The following is a 19624-nucleotide window of genomic DNA, read 5'->3' on the forward strand; positions in this document are numbered from 1 at the left end:
CACGGTGCGATGGAGCAGAAGTACGAGGCACCGCTCAGGGAATAGGGAACTACCAGAGGGGTTTGCGGGTTCAAATCCCTTGTGGTTCCTGCCAACTGTGCCCTGATAAACAGAAAACACTAGAGTGACCTCCAGCAACGACCCAGTTGTAAAAATGGGACAAGCAATTTGCAAGATGCAATATTTCATGAACCGTAAAATGCAAAACTTCCCTCATAATACTACTAAACGACGTTGTTCAACCTTGCTTTTAACTCTCCCCTTTGAAAACGCAGAGTAAGAAGGACTTAATAAAAAGTTTATAATATTGGAAATTCATATCCAGTACACAGTACTTTTTCTTCGAGCAGCGTCAGTAAAATACCTTGTACTTTTAAAGGGGGAAGAGGTTTGAGATACTGCGACTGATGTCTGAAGAGATTCGCAGGTGTCCGCACAGTAAATCTGGTCAGGCTTGTTTTCTCCGTTATGTTCTCATATACTGTATCAGTGGCAGAGCGAGCGAGTGGCTGTCCTGGGCTCACCTCGTAGGAAGCCGCTATCCCACTTATTCCTGCACCTCACTTTCATAGAAACGGAGCAGAGCGAGGTCGTGACCGTCCCAAAACGCCGCTTCAAGGACACCTCCGGTACAGGAAGGCCGCCGATTCTCAACCGCCCCGCCGCGGCTTCTCATTGCCCCGTCGATGGACCGTCCCCAAAAAAGAACCTGGACCGTCCCCCGCCCAGGCCCGATTGGTCGGATTCGGATTCGGCTGAGCGCATGGCGGACGGGGCGACGCGAGCCTCGTAATTTAATCTCGAAACCACAACCCGCCCCGCCCCGCCCGGGGAGGTTAACGGAGCGTGGCGCGTGTCCGCTAACTGCGTGCGCTAAACACACAGAGCTCATTACAGAGGCAGAGCCTAGTGCTCCGTGCAGCAGTCACAACATGCGTGCGTCTCTAGGTTTCCGGGACTGAAGGCTATTTTGTTTTGTTTTTTTTGTTTGTTTTTCTTATAAGCGCTGCTTTGAACAGCGGGTACGGTACGACCTTGCCCCCACCACCGTGGGAGATGAAAGAATGCTCCTAAAATAAATGGAGAAAGATTTTGTTGACCACAGCGATGTGACACGGCCTAGATACGGCAGGACAGAGGAGAGGCCCAGGTGTCGAGGCCCAGGGGTCGAGGCCCAGGTGTCGAGGCCTAGGTGTCGAGGCTCAGGTGTCGAGGCCCAGGTGTCGAGGCTCAGGTGTCGAGGCCCAGGGGTCGAGGCCCAGGTGTCGAGGCCCAGGTGTCGAGGCCCAGGTGTTGCCCAGGTGTCGAGGCCCAGGGGTCGAGGCCCAGGTGTCGAGGCCCAGGTGTTGCCCAGGTGTCGAGGCCCAGGTGTCGAGGCCCAGGTGTTGCCCAGGTGTCGAGGCCTAGGTGTCGAGGCCCAGGGGTCGAGGCCCAGGTGTCGAGGCCCAGGGGTCGAGGCCCAGGTGTTGCCCAGGGGTCGAGGCCCAGGTGTCGAGGCCCAGGTGTTGCCCAGGGGTCGAGGCCCAGGTGTTGCCCAGGTGTCGAGGCCCAGGTGTTGCCCAGGTGTCGAGGCCCAGGTGTCGAGGCCCAGGTGTTGCCCAGGTGTCGAGGCCTAGGTGTCGAGGCCCAGGGGTCGAGGCCCAGGTGTCGAGGCCCAGGGGTCGAGGCCCAGGTGTTGCCCAGGGGTCGAGGCCCAGGTGTCGAGGCCCAGGTGTTGCCCAGGGGTCGAGGCCCAGGTGTTGCCCAGGTGTCGAGGCCCAGGTGTTGCCCAGGTGTCGAGGCCCAGGTGTCGAGGCCCAGGTGTTGCCCAGGTGTCGAGGCCCAGGTGTTGCCCAGGTGTCGAGGCCCAGGTGTCGAGGCCCAGGTGTTGCCCAGGTGTCGAGGCCTAGGTGTCGAGGCCCAGGGGTCGAGGCCCAGGTGTCGAGGCCCAGGGGTCGAGGCCCAGGTGTTGCCCAGGGGTCGAGGCCCAGGGGTCGAGGCCCAGGTGTCGAGGCCTCTGTACTCAGCAATGCGACACAGTTTCTCTTTGTCCCTGTACAGCCACAGACGGATCTTGTCTGGGGACTAGGAGGGTTGCATATGCAAATCCAACACACCAGCACACTGACATTTTGTTTGCATGTCTCTCTCTCACACACACACACACACACTTTCAGATCAGCAAAAAAAAAAGGAAATCCAGTTATATGTTATATGATAATTTATGTGTTTTTTTTTGTTTTGTTTTTTAAGTTAACTCCTGAAAAATGAAACCTGTTACAAAAAAATTCCTACAGCATTTATCCTGCTGGCTTCTTGGCTGGAGAGGATTTTCAGAAGGGGGGGGGGGGGGGTTGGGTTGTTAGTTCACACATCAGTCCAAGGGGATAGTCCAATATGCGCCAGGATATGACCCTTCTACAGACCCCATAAAGATTTACACCAGCGTGACCCCTTTGACCCACAGGATATTGGATATGTTAACAACAGATCCATCAGTTCCACCAGTTCTTAACTCTGAATGTAGAGGACACACACACACACACACACACACACACACACACACGCACGCACGCACAAATACCACGCACACACACACACACACACACACACACACACAGATACTTCATCAGCTGGTCACAGCTCCAGAGCCACCCCACTCCCCCCCTCTTCCCCCCTAACTTCCTGGCACGGTCATAGAGCAGTCGTCCCTGGACTCTTCTGCAGGTCTGCGTTCGGCTCAATCCATCCCGAGGTCCTCCCAGCGCTGCTGCTCCTCTCTCCTGGAGCTCAGCCCCGGCGGTCCTCTGAAACAGACGGCAAGACTCAGCCCCCTCTGCATGGCGCGGGACGCCCCCCTCCCTGTTCTCCCAGCGACTGCAGGCAGGCCCTTCCACAGAGGGGGCTCCTCCAGTCCCCAAAAATCCCCATTAACGCCCCTCCCGGCCGAGACAATCCCTGCCCCAAAAAACACCATGCACCCTACCCTGCCTTTTGGGGGCCTTGGCAAAAAAATAAAATGGGGGCTCCTACAAAACAGGCAGAGGCAGATTCAGATTTTTATTTTTTAATCAATGTGTCAAAGGAAGGTCGGAAGGCGGGGCTCTCGGCACAGTGCCCAATCGGTGGGGACGGATCTGACCCAAGCTCCTCCCCCCCGACACTCACCACTGCCCTTTGACCCCGGAGCTCCTCCTCTGCTGGGCCAGGCTGTAGATCTCCTGGAGCTGAGTCCTCTGGTCCTGGCTGAGCGGGGTGGTGAGGGACTGGTACCAGCCCGCGTCAGAGCTCTGCACCCCTGCGGGTACAGCACCGAGACATGACATGACATGACATGACATGACATGACATGACATTACATTACATTACATTACATTACATTACATTACATTACATGACATGACATGACATGACATGACATGACATCAATTTACATTACATCACATTACATTACATTACAGGCATTTGGCAGACGATCTTATCCAGAGCGACGTACAGTTGATTAGCAGGAGACAATCCCCCCCTGGAGCAATGCAGGGTTAAGGGCCTTGCTCAAGGGCCCAACAACTGTGCGGATCTTATTGTGGCTACACCGGGATTCAAACCACCGACCTTGCATGTCCCAGTCACGTACCTTAACCACTACGCTCCAGGCCGCCCTGTATTTTCTCCAGACATTTTCTCCATATTTCTCTTTAAAACTCTTGAAATGAGTCAAGCCTCTTTAGAGGGCTCCAGACCAATGTTTTCACCTGCTGGTGTCTGCTGCTTCATTTGAGGTAGTGTGCTGATGTTTTTAACGTATTTTGGCTAAAACAGGAATGGACAACACAGGCATCCCACCTCTCTCGGAATTTGTCGCCTGACCCCCTGATATTGGGCAGAAAGTTCCCGCAAAACGTCAATCTGGAGCGACTTAAAGGAATCAAAGTGCGGGGGAATGCCCCAGATGGTGTCATTTGTAAGGAATGTTCGACCAAACTTTGTTAACTTTGTACTCGCAACCGTGCAGCCTTTAAATTTAATTTACTCACACCGCCAAGAAAACATTAGTCACAGTCTGGGGCCCTGCCTCATTAACTTTTGTCTTATTTCGCAGAAAAGTTAAATAAATATGTCTAGAATACTTGACTTTACAGATTTACAGATTTTCAATTCACGTGTTGAAATGGCTGTGTGTGGGGGTTCGGGTGTGGTGGTGGTTAGGGAGTGTGGGTTAGGGTGGGGGGGTAAGGGTGTTTGGGTTAGGGTGTGTGGATTAGGGTGCGGGGGGGTAGGGAGTAGTGTTTAGGGAGTGTATGAGTTAGGGTGCGGTGGTTAGGGAGTGGTGTTTAGGGAGTGTGGGGGTTAGGGTGTGTGGGTTAGGGAGTGGGGATTAGGGTGCGGGGGGGTAGGGAGTGGGGGTTAGGGAGTGGGGGGTAGGGAGTGTGGGGGTTAGGGAGTGTGGGGTTAGGGTGCGGTGGTTAGGGTGTGGGGGGGTAGGGAGTGTGGGGGTTAGGGAGTGGGGGTTAGGGTGCGGGGGGGAGGGAGTGTGGGGTCAGGGAGTGTGGGGTTAGGGTGCGGGGGGGAGGGAGTGTGGGGTCAGGGAGTGTGGGGTTAGGGTGCGGGGGGGAGGGAGTGTGGGGTCAGGGAGTGTGGGGTTAGGGAGCGGTTCTGGTAACACGGTGAAGGGGACGTACTGAGCAGGGCGGCGGTGAAGAACTGGTACTCGTCCTCGCCGTTGTCGTAGTCCAGGGGCGTGCTGTACTCCTCCAGCGGGGTGCCCTCCAGACCCTCTTCATCCCAGTAGTCGTCATCGTCATCATCGTCATCGTCGTCTTCGTCCCCCTGGCCGCTCGGCGTGCTGGGCGTCTCCTGCATGGCGTGCCTGCTCTCCTTCACCTCATCCTCCTCACTCGGGATCTCCTCTGAGAGAGAGAGAGAGAGAGAGAGCACTGAGCCTGTTCCTGTAACATAACTCACTTCCCTTTACACAAGAGGAAAACAGACAATAAGTATCACAAAAGATAACGATCCCTCAGATGAGTAGGGTTTTCTTTGGAATGTTTTTTTTTTTTTCTTCAGAGTTCTAACTCAGTTCTAGAACTCGTTAGAATGCTCAGCGAAGAAAGCTCTAATCACACAGTCGTGACCTCACGCCTGAAAGTTCCGGGATTTACAGTGACAAGTGAAAGTCCCAGTGCGTCCGGAAACCTCAGATCACCCTGGAGACGCAATGCGCCCGACGCTCCAGGCAGCGCTGCTGCCGGACCTCAAACGACACCGAGCTGATAAAACACCTCGCCACCTCCGTTTAATGGATTCTGCATTTATTCATTTATGCATGAAGTCCAATTCCCCCCCCCCCCCCCCCCCCTTTATTGAAGAGAATCTCCAGGCAAAAAAAAAAGCTACAAATGAGAATCCACCCACCGGCGGTTTTTGCGAGTTTGTTCAGTTGCCTTGACAGCAGAATTGATTTCTTCGAGCCCTTTGAACATTATTAGAAAGCGGTAAAAAAAATGAAATAAAATCAAGAGATCAAGGATCAAGAACAATCCTCCTGACGATAAAGAGCTTGATGTTTTCTTTTGTAACACACAACAAAATACCCTACTGATGTATCCTGCTGATATCCTTCTTCATTAAAACAGCAGACTAGTATTTTAAAAAGTACACTGCAAAATTTCCTACCATCTTCAGAGATCTCCAGATCTTCATTTCCTTTCAGTTTACTTTCCCTACTTTTTAAATAAAGTCGAAAGCCACCTGTATTCTGATATAGTATATGGTTGGCACTTATTATAGCACCTTTATCCAAAGCGCTGTACAATTGATGCTTCTCATTCACCCATTCATACACACACTCACACTCACACACCAACGGCGAATGGCTGACATACAAGGCACCGACCAGCTCCCTACTGATGATGTCCAAGCTGGACCTATTTCACAGGGCAAGCGGTTAACCCTTTAAGGAGAGGGGTCAGAATTATGTGATTAGGATGTTCCGAACTGAACATTCTAATGCTGATGTCACAGTCACCACTGCTAAACTGAAAGCCATGGAGTTCTCCAACACTGACATTCCAAAAAAGAAAACCAGTTCTTCAAAGGGCTAATAAACTTAAACTGAGGAAGGAGGGGGGGGGGGGGGGGACTCTTCCTCACCGTTCTCCTCCTCCTCGGAGACGGGCCGCCGGGCCAGGACGTCCGGCTTGTTGGAGACCCGAGAGGCGTACACCTGCTTGAGCCCCAGGAAGAGGAGCAGGATGGAGGGCACGATCTGGGCCGCCACGCCCTCCACCACGGCCGGCCGGCTGGGCAGCTCCAGCAGCACACTCAGCCCGATGATGCACATCTTCCTGTCATGGAGCCTGCGGGAGAGAGAGACCAGTGGTCAGATACCAGCACCAGGGTGAGAGAGACCAGCGCTCAGATACCAGCACCAGGGTGAGAGAGACAAGTACAGATACCAGCACCAGGGTGAGAGAGACAAGTACACAGATAACAGAGCAAGGGTGAGAGACCAGCACTCAGATACCAGCGCCAGGGTAAGAGAGACCAGTACACAGATACCAGTGCAAGGACCCCTTTCACAGCCGACACAAGACTGAGAGATGGGGTGCAGACCTGGGTCAATTACGTAATTGTTTTGGATTCAAATATTTGTCCACTTTACTGAGCGTGTCTGGTGTAACTGGTCTGCTCAGTTGGCTCAGCTGCACCAGGCGAGATGGGACGGAGCAGAAAATGAGAAATGAACTCCGTGATCGACCCAGGGCTGGTGAGGTGCGGTGGGGCGGGGCGGGGCGGGGGGGACCCACCCCAGGAAGAACTCGGTGTCGTTCATCCACTGGTTGATGAACTGCGCTGTGATTGGCTCGGGGCTGTGGGGGAAGCGGATGTTCTCCAGCGTGTGCAGCAGCAGGGCGGGGCTGTAGTACAGCGCGGCGATGGCCACCTGCAGACACATGGTGCGCAGCTCGCTCGACTTCACCGCCCGCGTCAGCCGCTCCAGCACCGCCTCCACGAAGAGGGGCACGCACTGCAGAGAGAGACAGAGAGTCACCACACACTTAACCTCGCTAACGCTAACCCTCACCACCTCCACGAAGAGGGTCACGCACTGCAGAGAGAGAGAGAGACAGAGTCAGCCCAAACCCTAACCCACACACCTAACCCTAACCTCCTCCACGAAGAGGGGCACGCACTGCAGAGAGAGGGAGAGACAGAGTCAGCCCAAACCCTAACCCACACACCTAACCCTAACCCACACACCTAACCCTAACCTCCTCCACGAAGAGGGGCACACACTGCAGAGAGAGGGAGAGAGTCAGCCCAAACCCTAACCTCCTCCATGAACAGGGGCACTCATTGCAGAGAGAGGGAGAGAGACCACACACTTAACCTCGCTAATGCTAACCCTCACCACCTCCACAAAGAGGGGCACGCACTGCTGAGGGAGACAGAGAGTCACCACACACTTAACCCCGCTAATGCTAACCCTCACCACCTCCACAAAGAGGGGCACGCACTGCTGAGGGAGACAGAGAGTCACCACACACTTAACCCCGCTAACGCTAACCCTCACCACCTCCATGAAGAGGGGCACGCACTGCAGAGAGAGGGAGAGACAGAGACCACACACTTAACCCTGCTAAAGCTAACCCTAACCCACACAACCCCCCCCCCCCCCCCAACCATAACCCTAACCTCCTCCATGAACAGGGGCACGCACTGCCCAGAGAGAGGGAGAGAGAGAGACCACACACTTAACCCTGATAACGTTAACCCAAACCCACACAACCCCCCCAACCCTAACCCTAACCTCCTCCATGAACAGGGGCACTCATTGCAGAGAGAGGGAGAGAGAGAGACCACACACTTAACCTCGCTAACGCTAACCCTAACCTACACAACCCCCCCCAACCCTAACCCTAACCTCCTCCATGAACAGGGGCACGCAGAGAGAGAGAGAGAGAGAGACAGGGTCAGCCATAAACCACACTAACAACAGCTAACCCTAACCCATGCAACCCCCGCTAACCCTAACCCTAACCCACAACCCCTGCTAACCCTAACACTAACCCAGCTAACAACAGCGACGGCCATTTTATGACACGTGCCTTCTAGTCCAGGTCAGTGTGGGAACTGAGCACTCTCAATCGCTTTCACCGCGGGGCTTGGGTCATTAAGCACGATTGCTGCATTCGCTGGATAACTCCGCTGTTAAATAAAGGTTAAATAAAACGAAACAGTTTTGTGAGCCGTTCTGCACAAAAAAATGCCTCTGGCTGCTCATCTGACCACAGGTCACTTTGCCTACATTTCCCAGAACCCCCCATTCCCTCACCTGGTCGATGCCCCGCCCTCTGCACTGCAGGATGATGACCTCCAGCAGCTTGGCGGCGTGACACTCTGCGTCTTCGCCCGCGTCGCTGGTGAGAACCTGTGGGAGGACGGGGGGGGGGGGGTCAGAGGTCAGAGGACGGGGGGGGTCAGAGGTCACCGGCGCGCATCGCACACACGCGTCGCCGTGGTTACTGGCCCGAGCGCTCACCTTCTTACACATGGTGTAAATGACCTCCAGGTGCTTGGGGTTGGAGAGCAGCATGTCCGTGTCCACGGTTACGTAGTTGTGCAGGAGAGGCATCATGTCTGCGGGGACACAGTGGGAGCATCGTTACTGCGTCCGTCGCCACACCTGGGTTCAAATAGTGTTTGGCTCGGCTTCAAATGCTTCTCTGTGCTCGACTGATCTTGCCTGGTGCGGCTGACCCTGCAAGGAGGCGCAGATGGGTAGGGCTTATACTTTTGGGAAACTTTGTTCCAATGCACCAGGCATGCATGCTTAGTCAAATACAGAAAAGTACTTGAATCCAAAACAGTTAAGGTTTTCCATTACCTTAACTGAGTACAGTCTGGCAGTTCAACAGCAACAGTCTTCTATTGATCCTTCCTGTTGCCATGGAAACTACTTATCGCACAACTTAGGCTTTCTTGTTTTTATCGGTTATGTTTCCACCTTTGTGTACAGACCGATAATTTTATAATGCGTTGATTTCAAACGGCTTTGGGGAATAAATAAACTAACGGGAGTCACTGATAAAGGCTCTTCTGAAAGTGCTGAAATGGTGTTTGTACCGACATTATCACACCACGGCACACAGCAGACTGCTGCTTATGAGGTGAAAATCCTGAACCTTGCGTATGTTTGTGAAAAAAGTTTATTTATGAAATGTTTGCTAAACAACTTCAGTTACTTTGAAACACTTTTTCTTTGAAGTACTGATGAGATCATAATCATGCAAACCCACAGCACCAGTGAGGTCATAACCATGCGACGTGCCCAGGCGTAAAGACACAGCACCTGTGAGGTCATAACCATGCGACGTGCCCAGGTGTAAAGACACAGCACCTGTGAGGTCATAATCACGCAACGTGCCCAGGTGTAAAGCCACAGTACCTGTGAAGTCATAACCATGCGACGTGCCCAGGTGTAAACCCACAGCTCCTGTGAGGTCATAACCATGCGACGTGCCCAGGTGTAAACCCACAGCACCTGTGAGGTCATAACCATGCGACGTGCCCCGGTGTAAAGCCACAGCACCTGTGAGGTCATAACCATGCGACGTGCCCAGGTGTAAAGCCACAGTACCTGTGAAGTAGTCCAGGCAGTCGTGCTGGAAGACGTCGTACAGGACGCCCAGCAGCTGCCACATCTGGGGCGAGATGGTCTGGCAGGTCAGCCCGAACGCCAGCGACAGGATCTCCTCGTAGAACTCTGCGGGGGTTCAGACCGCAACCGTGACACAAGTGACTCCACAAATCCGTGTCTAAATCCAGCCGCACACGTCATGCACAGCTTGAACCAGCGGGGGGGCGCCAGAGAGCGACGAGACGCAGGTCCCAGCCCTCCCTGGCCCCGGGGGCAACAGTGGAAAAAAAAAAAAAAACTCCCTGGCAAGCAGAACCTGACTCAGCGGGGAACTCATCTGCCTCACAGTTCCCTGATGAAAGGTCCAGTGGGAAATACTTCAGAAACACGAGCTGCCCACCCTCTCCTGAGCCACGACGTTCTCCTCTCATCCTCCTCTCCCCTCCGAGACGAAAAGCCATTACACACTCGCACTCTGAAGCGCACTCTGGCCCCGCGAAAGCAGAGCCTTCCGATTTCTAAGTGCTTCATCGCGGGGGAAGAAGTGGCTAAACGCCGTTAGCGAGCGCTCTCTGCTCATTACCTGCAGAGTGGTGCTAAAACTCATTAGCGATGTTAGCGCCCGCATGCAAATTAGACCCCCGAATACCTCGTTAAGAGATAACTTCCAAGAGCGGGAACTCAGGACGACGTCGACCAATTTGTGTAACGTATTCATTATTCGAGAGGAATAAAAGACGTCCTCTTGCAAGATAATTCACTCCGGTCTTTCAGACTCCCAAACCATGACATGCTATTTTCTGAATCAAATATTTATAATATTCAGTAATGGACCCGGTGCCGATTCTGATCTTTTAATGAGACATATATAAAACACACAGGCGATGAGCCGTGTCTTACCCCATTACTGTGAGACAGGACAGAAGGTCAGTGCAGGAATAAGCCTCAGCCTGCTGCATATTCAGAGCATATTAAAAGGGCAGAAAACAGATCTGAAAGGATATGATGCATTCTCTCCACCCTAATAAAGGCTACTGAGAGAGGCCCCCATTATGAATGTACGTACTGTGAGAACTGAGTGTGAATGAACTAGCCATGAACTGGAAATGAATTGTACCTTATCTGACGTGCGTTCTGTAGTCGTTCCAATGGCACTCAGCATGCACACGTGTGCACACAAACACATACACACACACACAGGCACGTACCTATGATGGGTTTTTGCAGCACCAGGCCGATAACCTGCAGACAGATGCCCTCCAGCTGCTGAGTGATCTGCCGAACAGAGAACACACTGAGACTCATCTCACATACACACACACACACACACACTGAGACTCATCTCACATACACACACACACACACACACACACACTGAGACTCATCTCACACACACACACACTGAGACTCATCTCACATACACACACACACACTGAGACTCATCTCACACACACACACACACTGAGACTCATCTCACACACACACACACTGAGACTCATCTCACATACACACACACACACTGAGACTCATCTCACACACACACACACACTGAGACTCATCTCACACACACTCATCTCTCACACACACACACACACACACACACAGAGACTCATCACACACACACACACTCATCTCACACACACACACACACTCATCTCTCTCACACACACACACACACACTGAGACTCATCTCACACACACACACTGAGACTCATCTCACACACACAGACTCATCACTCACATACACACACACACACACACACACTGAGACTCATCTCACACACACACACACACACTGAGACTCATCACACACACACACACACACACACTGAGACTCATCTCACACACACACACACTGAGACTCATCTCACATACACACACACACACTGAGACTCATCTCACACACACACACACACACACACTGAGACTCATCTCACACACACACACACACTGAGACTCATCTCACATACACACACACACACTGAGACTCATCTCACACACACACACACACTGAGACTCATCTCACACACACACACACTGAGACTCATCTCACACACACACACTCATCTCTCACACACACACACACACACACACACACACAGAGACTCATCACACACACACACTCATCTCACACACACACACACACTCATCTCTCACACACACACACACACACACACTGAGACTCATCTCACTCACACACACACACACACACTGAGACTCATCTCACACACACACACTGAGACTCATCTCACACACAGACTCATCACTCACATACACACACACACACACACACTGAGACTCATCTCACACACACACACACACACTGAGACTCATCACACACACACACACACACACACACACTGAGACTCATCTCACACACACACACACTGAGACTCATCTCACACACACACACACACACACACACACACACACACAGTGAGTGAGTGAGTGAATGTGTGAGTGAGTGTGTGAGTGAGTGTGTGTGTGAATGTGTGAGTGAGTGAGTGAGTGTGTGAGTGAGTGAGTGAGAGGGTGAGTGAGTGAGTGAGTGAGTGTGTGTGTGAATGTGTGAGTGAGTGTGTGTGTGAATGTGTGAGTGAGTGAGTGAGTGTGTGAGTGAGTGAGAGGGTGAGTGAGTGTGTGTGTGAGTGAGTGAGTGAGTGAGAGGGTGAGTGAGTGTGAGTGAGTGAGTGAGTGAGTGAGTGAGTGAGTGAGTGAGTGAGTGAGTGAGTGTGTGAATGTGTGAGTGAGTGAGTGAGTGAGTGGGTGGGTGAGTGAGTGTGTGTGTGTGAGTGAGTGAGTGAGTGAGTGGGTGGGTGAGTGAGTGTGTGTGTGTGAGTGAGAGTGTGTGAGTGAGTGAGTGAGTGAGTGAGAGGGTGAGTGAGTGAGTGAGTGAGAGGGTGAGTGAGTGAGTGAGTGAGTGAGTGGGTGAGTGAGTGAGTGAGTGAGTGAGTGAGTGGGTGGGTGGGTGAGTGGGTGAGTGGGTGAGTGAGTGAGTGAGTGAGAGAGTGAGAGAGGAGGAGGAGACTGGTCAGGGTGGTGCACACCTCCTTGTGGTCCTCCATGACAGTGAGGATGGTGTCGATGGTGCTCAGGATGCCCAGAGCCATCACCGTCTTATCCTCGCTGTCCTCGTACTCCTCGCTCTGCAGCACCTTCGTGAAGATCTCAGCCTGCGGGGACACACCCAACGAGCACACACACTTCCTGTTACACTGCGCTCACAGGCTGACACACTTCCTGTTACACTGTGCTCACGGGCTGACACACTTCCTGTTACACTGTGCTCACGGGCTGACACACTTCCTGTTACACTGCGCTCACAGGCTGACAGACTTCCTGTTACACTGTGCTCACGGGCTGACACACTTCCTGTTACACTGTGCTCACGGGCTGACACACTTCCTGTTACACTGCGCTCACAGGCTGACACACTTCCTGTTACACTGTGCTCACGGGCTGACAGTCCCTGTCACAGGGTGATACACTTCCTGTTTGACATACACGCAGGTTACACACTGTCACCCTGTGCTCACAGGTTGACACACTTCCGGGGCGACATGGCTCAGGCAGTAAGAGCAGTCTGGCAATCGGAGGGTTTGCCGGTTCGATCCCCCGCCCGGGCTGTGTCCCTGAGCAAAGACACTTAACCCCCAAATGCTCCTGACGAGCTGGTCGGTGCCTTGCATGGCAGCCTATCGCCGTCGGTGTGTGAGTGTGTGTATGAATGGGTGAATGGAGAAGCATCAAATTGTACAGCGCTTTGGATAAAGGCGCTATATAAATGCCTGCCATTTACCATTTACTTCCTGTTAGACATCCACAAAGGTTGACATACTTCCTGTTACATTGTGCTCACAGACTGGGACACGTCCTGTTACGCTGTGCTCTCAGGTTGACACACTTCTTGTTTGACACACACAGTGCAATTTGCAAAACTGAACACTAAACAGGAGTATTTTCATTTTGGCACAAGAACAGAGAAGGGAAATCAGCATCTGCCCTTGAAAGTTCTTGAAGATGTTTACCGTATTCGTGCCCGTGCATTTCTGGCAATGAAATAAAGAACATGTCTGTACTTCTCAGGTAAAATCAATGCAGCCTCGAACATGCTCTTAAGGGAGCGCAGTGAGTGTGAGAGAGAGAGAGAGAGAGAGAGAGACAGAGAGAGTGAGAGAGGACAGGCCGGCCTGAGGCGGGGGCAGTGCAGTCCTGATAATTACCAGTAGAGGGCAGTCATGACATCATAGTCACAGGAACAGAGAAGAGACATGCTAGCTATTTCACTCTGGGTGTACTGGGAGTCTGAGAGCAGAGCTTGGTGTGTGTGTGTGTGTGTGTGTGTGTGTTTGTGTGTGTGTGTGTGTGTGGGGGGGGGGGGGTCGTACCAGGTTCTGTGTTGTCTCTATGGCGATAACGGCCACCTCCTCGTTGTACTCGCAGATCATCTTCTGGATGACATTGGTGAGGTCATCGTTCTCCGTCTCCTTGACGACATGGAGCAGCTCTTGCATCACAGGACGGATGTAGGGCCGGATGTACACTTTGGCTGGGGTAGAGACGCCACACACACAGACACACACACACAGACACAGACACACACACACAGACACACAGATGAGATCTGTATCCCTGGCACTCGCCGACACAGCCTTTGACATGGTCACTCATTCACTGACAGCCTTATTCTCGGTCACTGATTCACTTACAGCCTGGGTCACTGGTCACTGATTCACTGACACAGCCTGTCTGTCACTCATTCACTGACAGCCTGTGTCATGGTCACAGGTCAGTCATTCGCGGTCCCTCTCTCACCCTGCTCCTGGTTGCTGATGAGCGTCTGCAGGGCGATGGCTGCCTCCACTTTGACGGGCATCTCCTTGTCGTTGACGAGGTTCTGCCGGACCAGCTCCACCGCGTTGCGCAACACCAGCTCATTATGGAACTGGAGCGAGCTGAAGGCGTGGAGCACCCAGCAGGACTGGAGAGAGAGAGAGAGAGAGAGAGAGAGAGAGAGAGAGAGGGAGGGAGAGAGAGAGAGAGAGAGAGAGGGAGAGAGAGACACAGAGAGAGAGACAGAGACAGAGAGAGAGAGACAGAGAGAGAGGGAGGGAGAGAGAGGGAGAGAGAGGGAGAGAGAAAGAGAGAGAGGGAGAGGGAGGAGAGAGAAAGAAAGGGAGAGAAAGAGGAGGGAGAGAGAGGGGGGAGAGGGAGAGGGGGGAGAGAGAGAGAATGAGAGAGAGAGGGGAGGGAGAGAGAGGGGGAGAGGGAGAGAATGAGAGAGAGAGAGGGAGAGACACAGAGAGAGAGGGAGAGAGAGAGAGAATGAGAGAGAGGGGGGAGAGAGGGGGGAGAGAGAGAGAATGAGAGAGAGGGGAGGGAAAGAGGGGGAGAGGGAGAGGAGGGAGAGAGAGAGAGGGAGAGAGAGAGAGAGAATGAGAGAGGAGGGAGAGAGGGGGAGAGGGAGAGAGAAAGAGGGAGAGAGAGGGGGGAGAGGGAGAGGGAGAGGGAGAGGGGGAGAGAGAGGGGGAGAGAGGGGGAGGAAGAAGGAGAGAACCAGAGAAAAGACAAGATTCACAGATGTCAGCATTCCTTACATGCCGTTTCTCCACAGGCCCAGTGATGACATCACAATGAACAAGACTCAATAAGACCAAAACACAACTCATCCCCGATTCTCCAAAAACCATCTACCCACAACACGTCTGAAGAACTGGGTCTCATCCGCGGCACAAATCAGACCATTGTCTGGAGTCACGCGAAACCAAAACCATCCGCTCCAGACCAAAGGCGCAGAAGGAACTATTGGCACACTCAGCGCGACAGCTTTTAATGGTTTTCTCCTCAAGACTCGACCCGATGACCGCTGACATAATTACTTTCTTTAAACCGCCGTTTCCCCCCCCCCGAGCCCTCCTTGTTGCCGGGAACGAGAGCCGTTACAGCGAGAGGCTCCCAGAGGCCCAAACATAATTACTCGTCATGTTTCTCTTGGCAGCCCGAGAGCAGACCTCCTGCCAAGGTGTGAAAGTGACCCGCGTGCATCCCACAATGCCTCATGCAACGTTCCAACACAAATCCGCAGCCAAACATCTCTCTTCAGACTTGCGCAAAAAGACTCGGGTTCCCACGACGCCTTGCAGCTGGCTCACCCGGGCACGCAGGTAGCCCAGGCTGGAGTTGAGGAGGGGGAACGCGTAGTTCTGCAACATCAGCTCCATCTGCTCCTTGTAGCCCTGTTTCTGTGGGAAGCGGGACAAAAAGCACAGTCACCAAAAATCAAGAAAACCACTCAACGTACACGTCATACCCACGGCAAGACAGTTCACTTATGTCACTGAATATGTTCTGTTTTAATCAATCTGATTTAAAAGACATACATCAACTTTTCGTTCTGCAGCAAAATTTACCTTCAAACAGATGAATACGCACTTAAAATATTTTTTGGACTTCAGGAGGTGGGAGTGCTTCTATCGGACAATGGGGTGCGTCATAATTTGTGCATTAAGAGTACTGATGATGTTTTTGATCGAGTACATCGAGTATGATTAAGTTTTTATAGATGGACGCAGCATCCACTTCTTTCTAAACTGACGCTCCAGTTCCTCCCCGGGTGGGAGGTTACCTTGAGTAAGAGGTCTGCCAGCGAGCCAATCACGTGCAGCGCTCCGTCTTTCCGGCGGGGATCCGAGTTGGGATCCATCAGGATCTGATGGCAGAAATCCATCATTTTGGGCAGGACCTGAGGGGGAGAGGGGGTGAGGTGGGGAGAGGTCAGGTGCGCCGTTCTGACAGGAGAGGCTCCGCAGCCTGCCGTTCTCACAGCGATGCGGTTCTATGTGGTTCTATGCGGTTCTCACCTCCTTGCGCTTCCTGGCTGCTTTGCACAGCAGACTCTGGGCGGCTGTGGTGGGGAGGGCGTGGTCGTCGTACACATCTAAAAAAAAACAAAAACAAACATACAGATTGCATCACTGTTCTGCTGTCAATCAGACTGGCGGGGCAGAGCTTTCTTCAACATAAGCAGCTTTGTGATGTCACTTCCCCTTCAGTACCATTCACAGTGCTGCTGCTCACTTCTGACAGGGTGCAATATTTCACACACACCACTAGAGGGCAGGGCAGCCCCAGACATCGAACTTCAACAAACAAACAGTGTGTGTATGTGTGTGTGTGCTCTCGTGTGTGTGTGCTTGTGCGTGTGTGTGCACTGTAAAGCAGGCTCATAGGGGGCAGTGTGTGTGTGTGCAGGTGTGTGCTGTAAGGCCCATAGGGGGCAGTGTGGAGTCCCGGCTCCAGGCTGAACTCACTGAATTTCATGCGGATGTACTCATAGGGATCCTCCTGCCACATCTTCTCGTCCTCGTCTCTGTAGCACATGAGGGGGAAGATCACGTCCTGGCTGATGGTCTGTGTGGTGGGGGGGAGAGAGAAAGAGAGAGCAGAAGTCACAGGTGTCCAACATACTACTCATGCTATGTTTCAATGAAAGTCAGCCTGAAATTTTGCGTGAGTACTATGCTAGTATGCTAGTATGCGGTTTCAGACCCAGCCCATGACTACCCCCTCCCGGGCAGTGCACAAGGGTACAGCCTCCACCCCGGACCAGAACACAACACCATTCCTGATCCACGTGCCTTACATCACCACTCACTTCCTCTAAACACCATAAACATTACCTCCACCCTGCAAGCTACACACACTGTATTAACACCATCTCTGACTTGCACATCACACGTTTTCCAGGAACACATTTCCTGGTGTGGATTCAAACTATTTATAGTCTATTCAACCTCTAACGTTATTAATTCCCGATACAATCCGGCATTTTTATGAGCATGTAAAGATTACCTTACCTACATTTCGAGAGTAGGATTTAATAAAATACCATCGTTGACTTGCATTTTAACTCATGTTCATAAAGCAGGATCACCAAGTTTGCTGGATAACTGTGCTGAGTTACATTACATTACATTAATGGCATTTGGCAAACGCTCGTATACAGAGTGATTTACAGTTGATTAGACTAAGCAGGAGACAATCCTCCCCTGGAGCAATGCAGGGTTAAGGGCCTTGCTCAACGGCCCAACGGCGGATCTTATTGTGGCTACACCGGGATTAGAACCACCGACCTTGCGGGTCCCAGTCATTTACCTTAACCACTACGCAACAGGCCGAGTAAAACCCAGAACAGCTCTTTTTTTACTAAAATTCCAGTTATGAGAGGGGTTTGGGTTTTAATCGGCGCAGTTATCCAGTAAGCTCAGTCATCGCGCTTTGTGAAACCGTGCCCAGGGCAGTGTGTGTTGTACACTGGTCACCGGGCGGAACGTTCTGGATCTCCCACCTGCATGTGAGGCTTCATCTGCTTCCAGGTGAGGGAGTGGGACACGCCCTGGTTCAGGTAGTTGAGCGCCTCCTGCAGGATGTGCGGGGTGACGTACTGCTTCTGCCGGTGCTGGTGAATCACCTTCAGCAGGACCTGAGCCACACACAGCCACGCGGCGGCTCACACCGAACGTTCTCGCAACGTTACCGGAACGTTTCAACTACGTGCGGCAACGTTGGGAGAACGTTTGTGTTCGCAGGGAGGTCACCACTGCTCGGCTAAGAACAGGCGAGTATATGCAGAGGCTTTTAAACGCACCAGCAGTGCTACTTTCATGACTGTCCAAACCGTTAGTGTGTGATTTTTAGGATTCGTTCCTGTAAACGGCACCTCTTATATACACTGCCACCGTTTACAATGCGGGTCATGTTGCTGCACGTGCTGGAACTACGATAATAAAATACCGTTGTAGTTGAATGACGGTCGTAGTAACACTGCGGGAATTCAACAATGCCATGCTGCCCCTTAGTGGTAGGATAGAGTAGGGCGTGTTACAGGGGTTTTCAAAAGGAGAACCATATTTGACCATTACTGAAGGCCATGTACTGCAGCAGTATTTAATCATGTTCTTTACACACATTAATCTTAATACTAATTTAGTTTAAAGAGTTCAAATATGGTTAGTCTATGCTACTGTCCCCTGATGCTTAGTGAATGGTACATGTACGTCTCTCTTTTGTCACTCTAAAGAGAAATATCAATGTGTTCCAGGAATAGACTATTTTAGCTACATAAATAGTACAATTAATGGGTGCACGCACATACACACACGCACGCACAAACACGCGCAGGCACACACGCACACGCACACACACACACACACACACACCACAGCCCGATTCCTCATACCTGCTGGATCCCTACGGCGTAAGTCTTCAGAAAGAAGTCTGCAAACTCGGAGTACTCCTTCGTCACATTGCCAGGGCTTCCGTACCTGTGAGGTGTGTACACTTTAGCTCAGCAGAACAGCGCAAACGGCCCTGTGTGCCCCAGCCCTGCACTCTTTAAAGGAAACTAAACCAAACTAAAACGTGTCATTAATGGATTTTACTGGTTAATATCATCATCTTACCATTAAAACCCAATACCAGTCTTATTTCAGTCCAGGCTGGTGAGTGTTAGCAGCCCATTTCTTTACCCAAACAGCACCTCACCCCACTGCCCCCCTCACCTCTCGAACAGCCTGGTGAGGATGTGCAGGGCCCACTTCTTACACTTCCACCACACCAGCTCCGGCCGATCGTCCTCATCTACCTCCAGCGTCTCCTAGCAACCAAGACACACAGCACACCGGGTCCTTCAAGGCACCAGTGCCGCCCACCCAAGCCATTCCCTACTAACTCTGTCTTCAGAACTGGAATGTAGCCTTTGGCACAAAGGGAACACTCATTGAACTGTGAGCATTTAGGGATCGTGGGATAGATGAGGATTCTGGGTAATGTGGTTCTGTCGGGTAGGACTCAGAGGGGATTCACAGGGGATCATGTGATAGATGAGGATTCTGGGTAATGTGGTTCCATGGGATAGGACTCAGAGGGGATTCACACAGGATCATGTGATAGATGAGAATTCTGCATAATGTAGTTCTGTGGGATAGGAATCGGAGGGTATTCACA

At 52.1% G+C, this 19624-nt stretch overlaps 1 protein-coding gene across 1 annotated transcript in view; it reads right to left on the reverse strand.

Moving 5' to 3' along the window:
* Positions 1 to 2634: 2634 nt before the first annotated feature.
* The window catches only part of LOC133118826 (importin-8-like), a 24215-nt gene continuing 7225 nt past the window's right edge, over positions 2635 to 19624 (reverse strand). Inside the window, exons 16-34 of the mRNA XM_061229087.1 lie at positions 19180 to 19274; positions 18858 to 18942; positions 17967 to 18101; positions 16930 to 17029; positions 16480 to 16556; positions 16245 to 16361; positions 15772 to 15861; positions 14435 to 14600; positions 14008 to 14168; positions 12667 to 12792; positions 10828 to 10894; positions 9620 to 9745; positions 8522 to 8619; positions 8315 to 8410; positions 6786 to 7006; positions 6130 to 6335; positions 4659 to 4886; positions 3148 to 3277; positions 2635 to 2786 (exon numbers count right to left, since the gene is read on the reverse strand). Of these exons, the coding sequence (XP_061085071.1) occupies position 2786; positions 3148 to 3277; positions 4659 to 4886; positions 6130 to 6335; positions 6786 to 7006; positions 8315 to 8410; positions 8522 to 8619; positions 9620 to 9745; positions 10828 to 10894; positions 12667 to 12792; positions 14008 to 14168; positions 14435 to 14600; positions 15772 to 15861; positions 16245 to 16361; positions 16480 to 16556; positions 16930 to 17029; positions 17967 to 18101; positions 18858 to 18942; positions 19180 to 19274 (2325 nt within the window). The 3' untranslated portion in view covers positions 2635 to 2785. The remainder of the gene's footprint in view (positions 2787 to 3147; positions 3278 to 4658; positions 4887 to 6129; positions 6336 to 6785; positions 7007 to 8314; positions 8411 to 8521; positions 8620 to 9619; positions 9746 to 10827; positions 10895 to 12666; positions 12793 to 14007; positions 14169 to 14434; positions 14601 to 15771; positions 15862 to 16244; positions 16362 to 16479; positions 16557 to 16929; positions 17030 to 17966; positions 18102 to 18857; positions 18943 to 19179; positions 19275 to 19624) is intronic.

The sequence above is a fragment of the Conger conger genome, chromosome 19, assembly GCF_963514075.1.
Source record: "Conger conger chromosome 19, fConCon1.1, whole genome shotgun sequence".
NCBI lineage: Eukaryota > Metazoa > Chordata > Actinopteri > Anguilliformes > Congridae > Conger > Conger conger.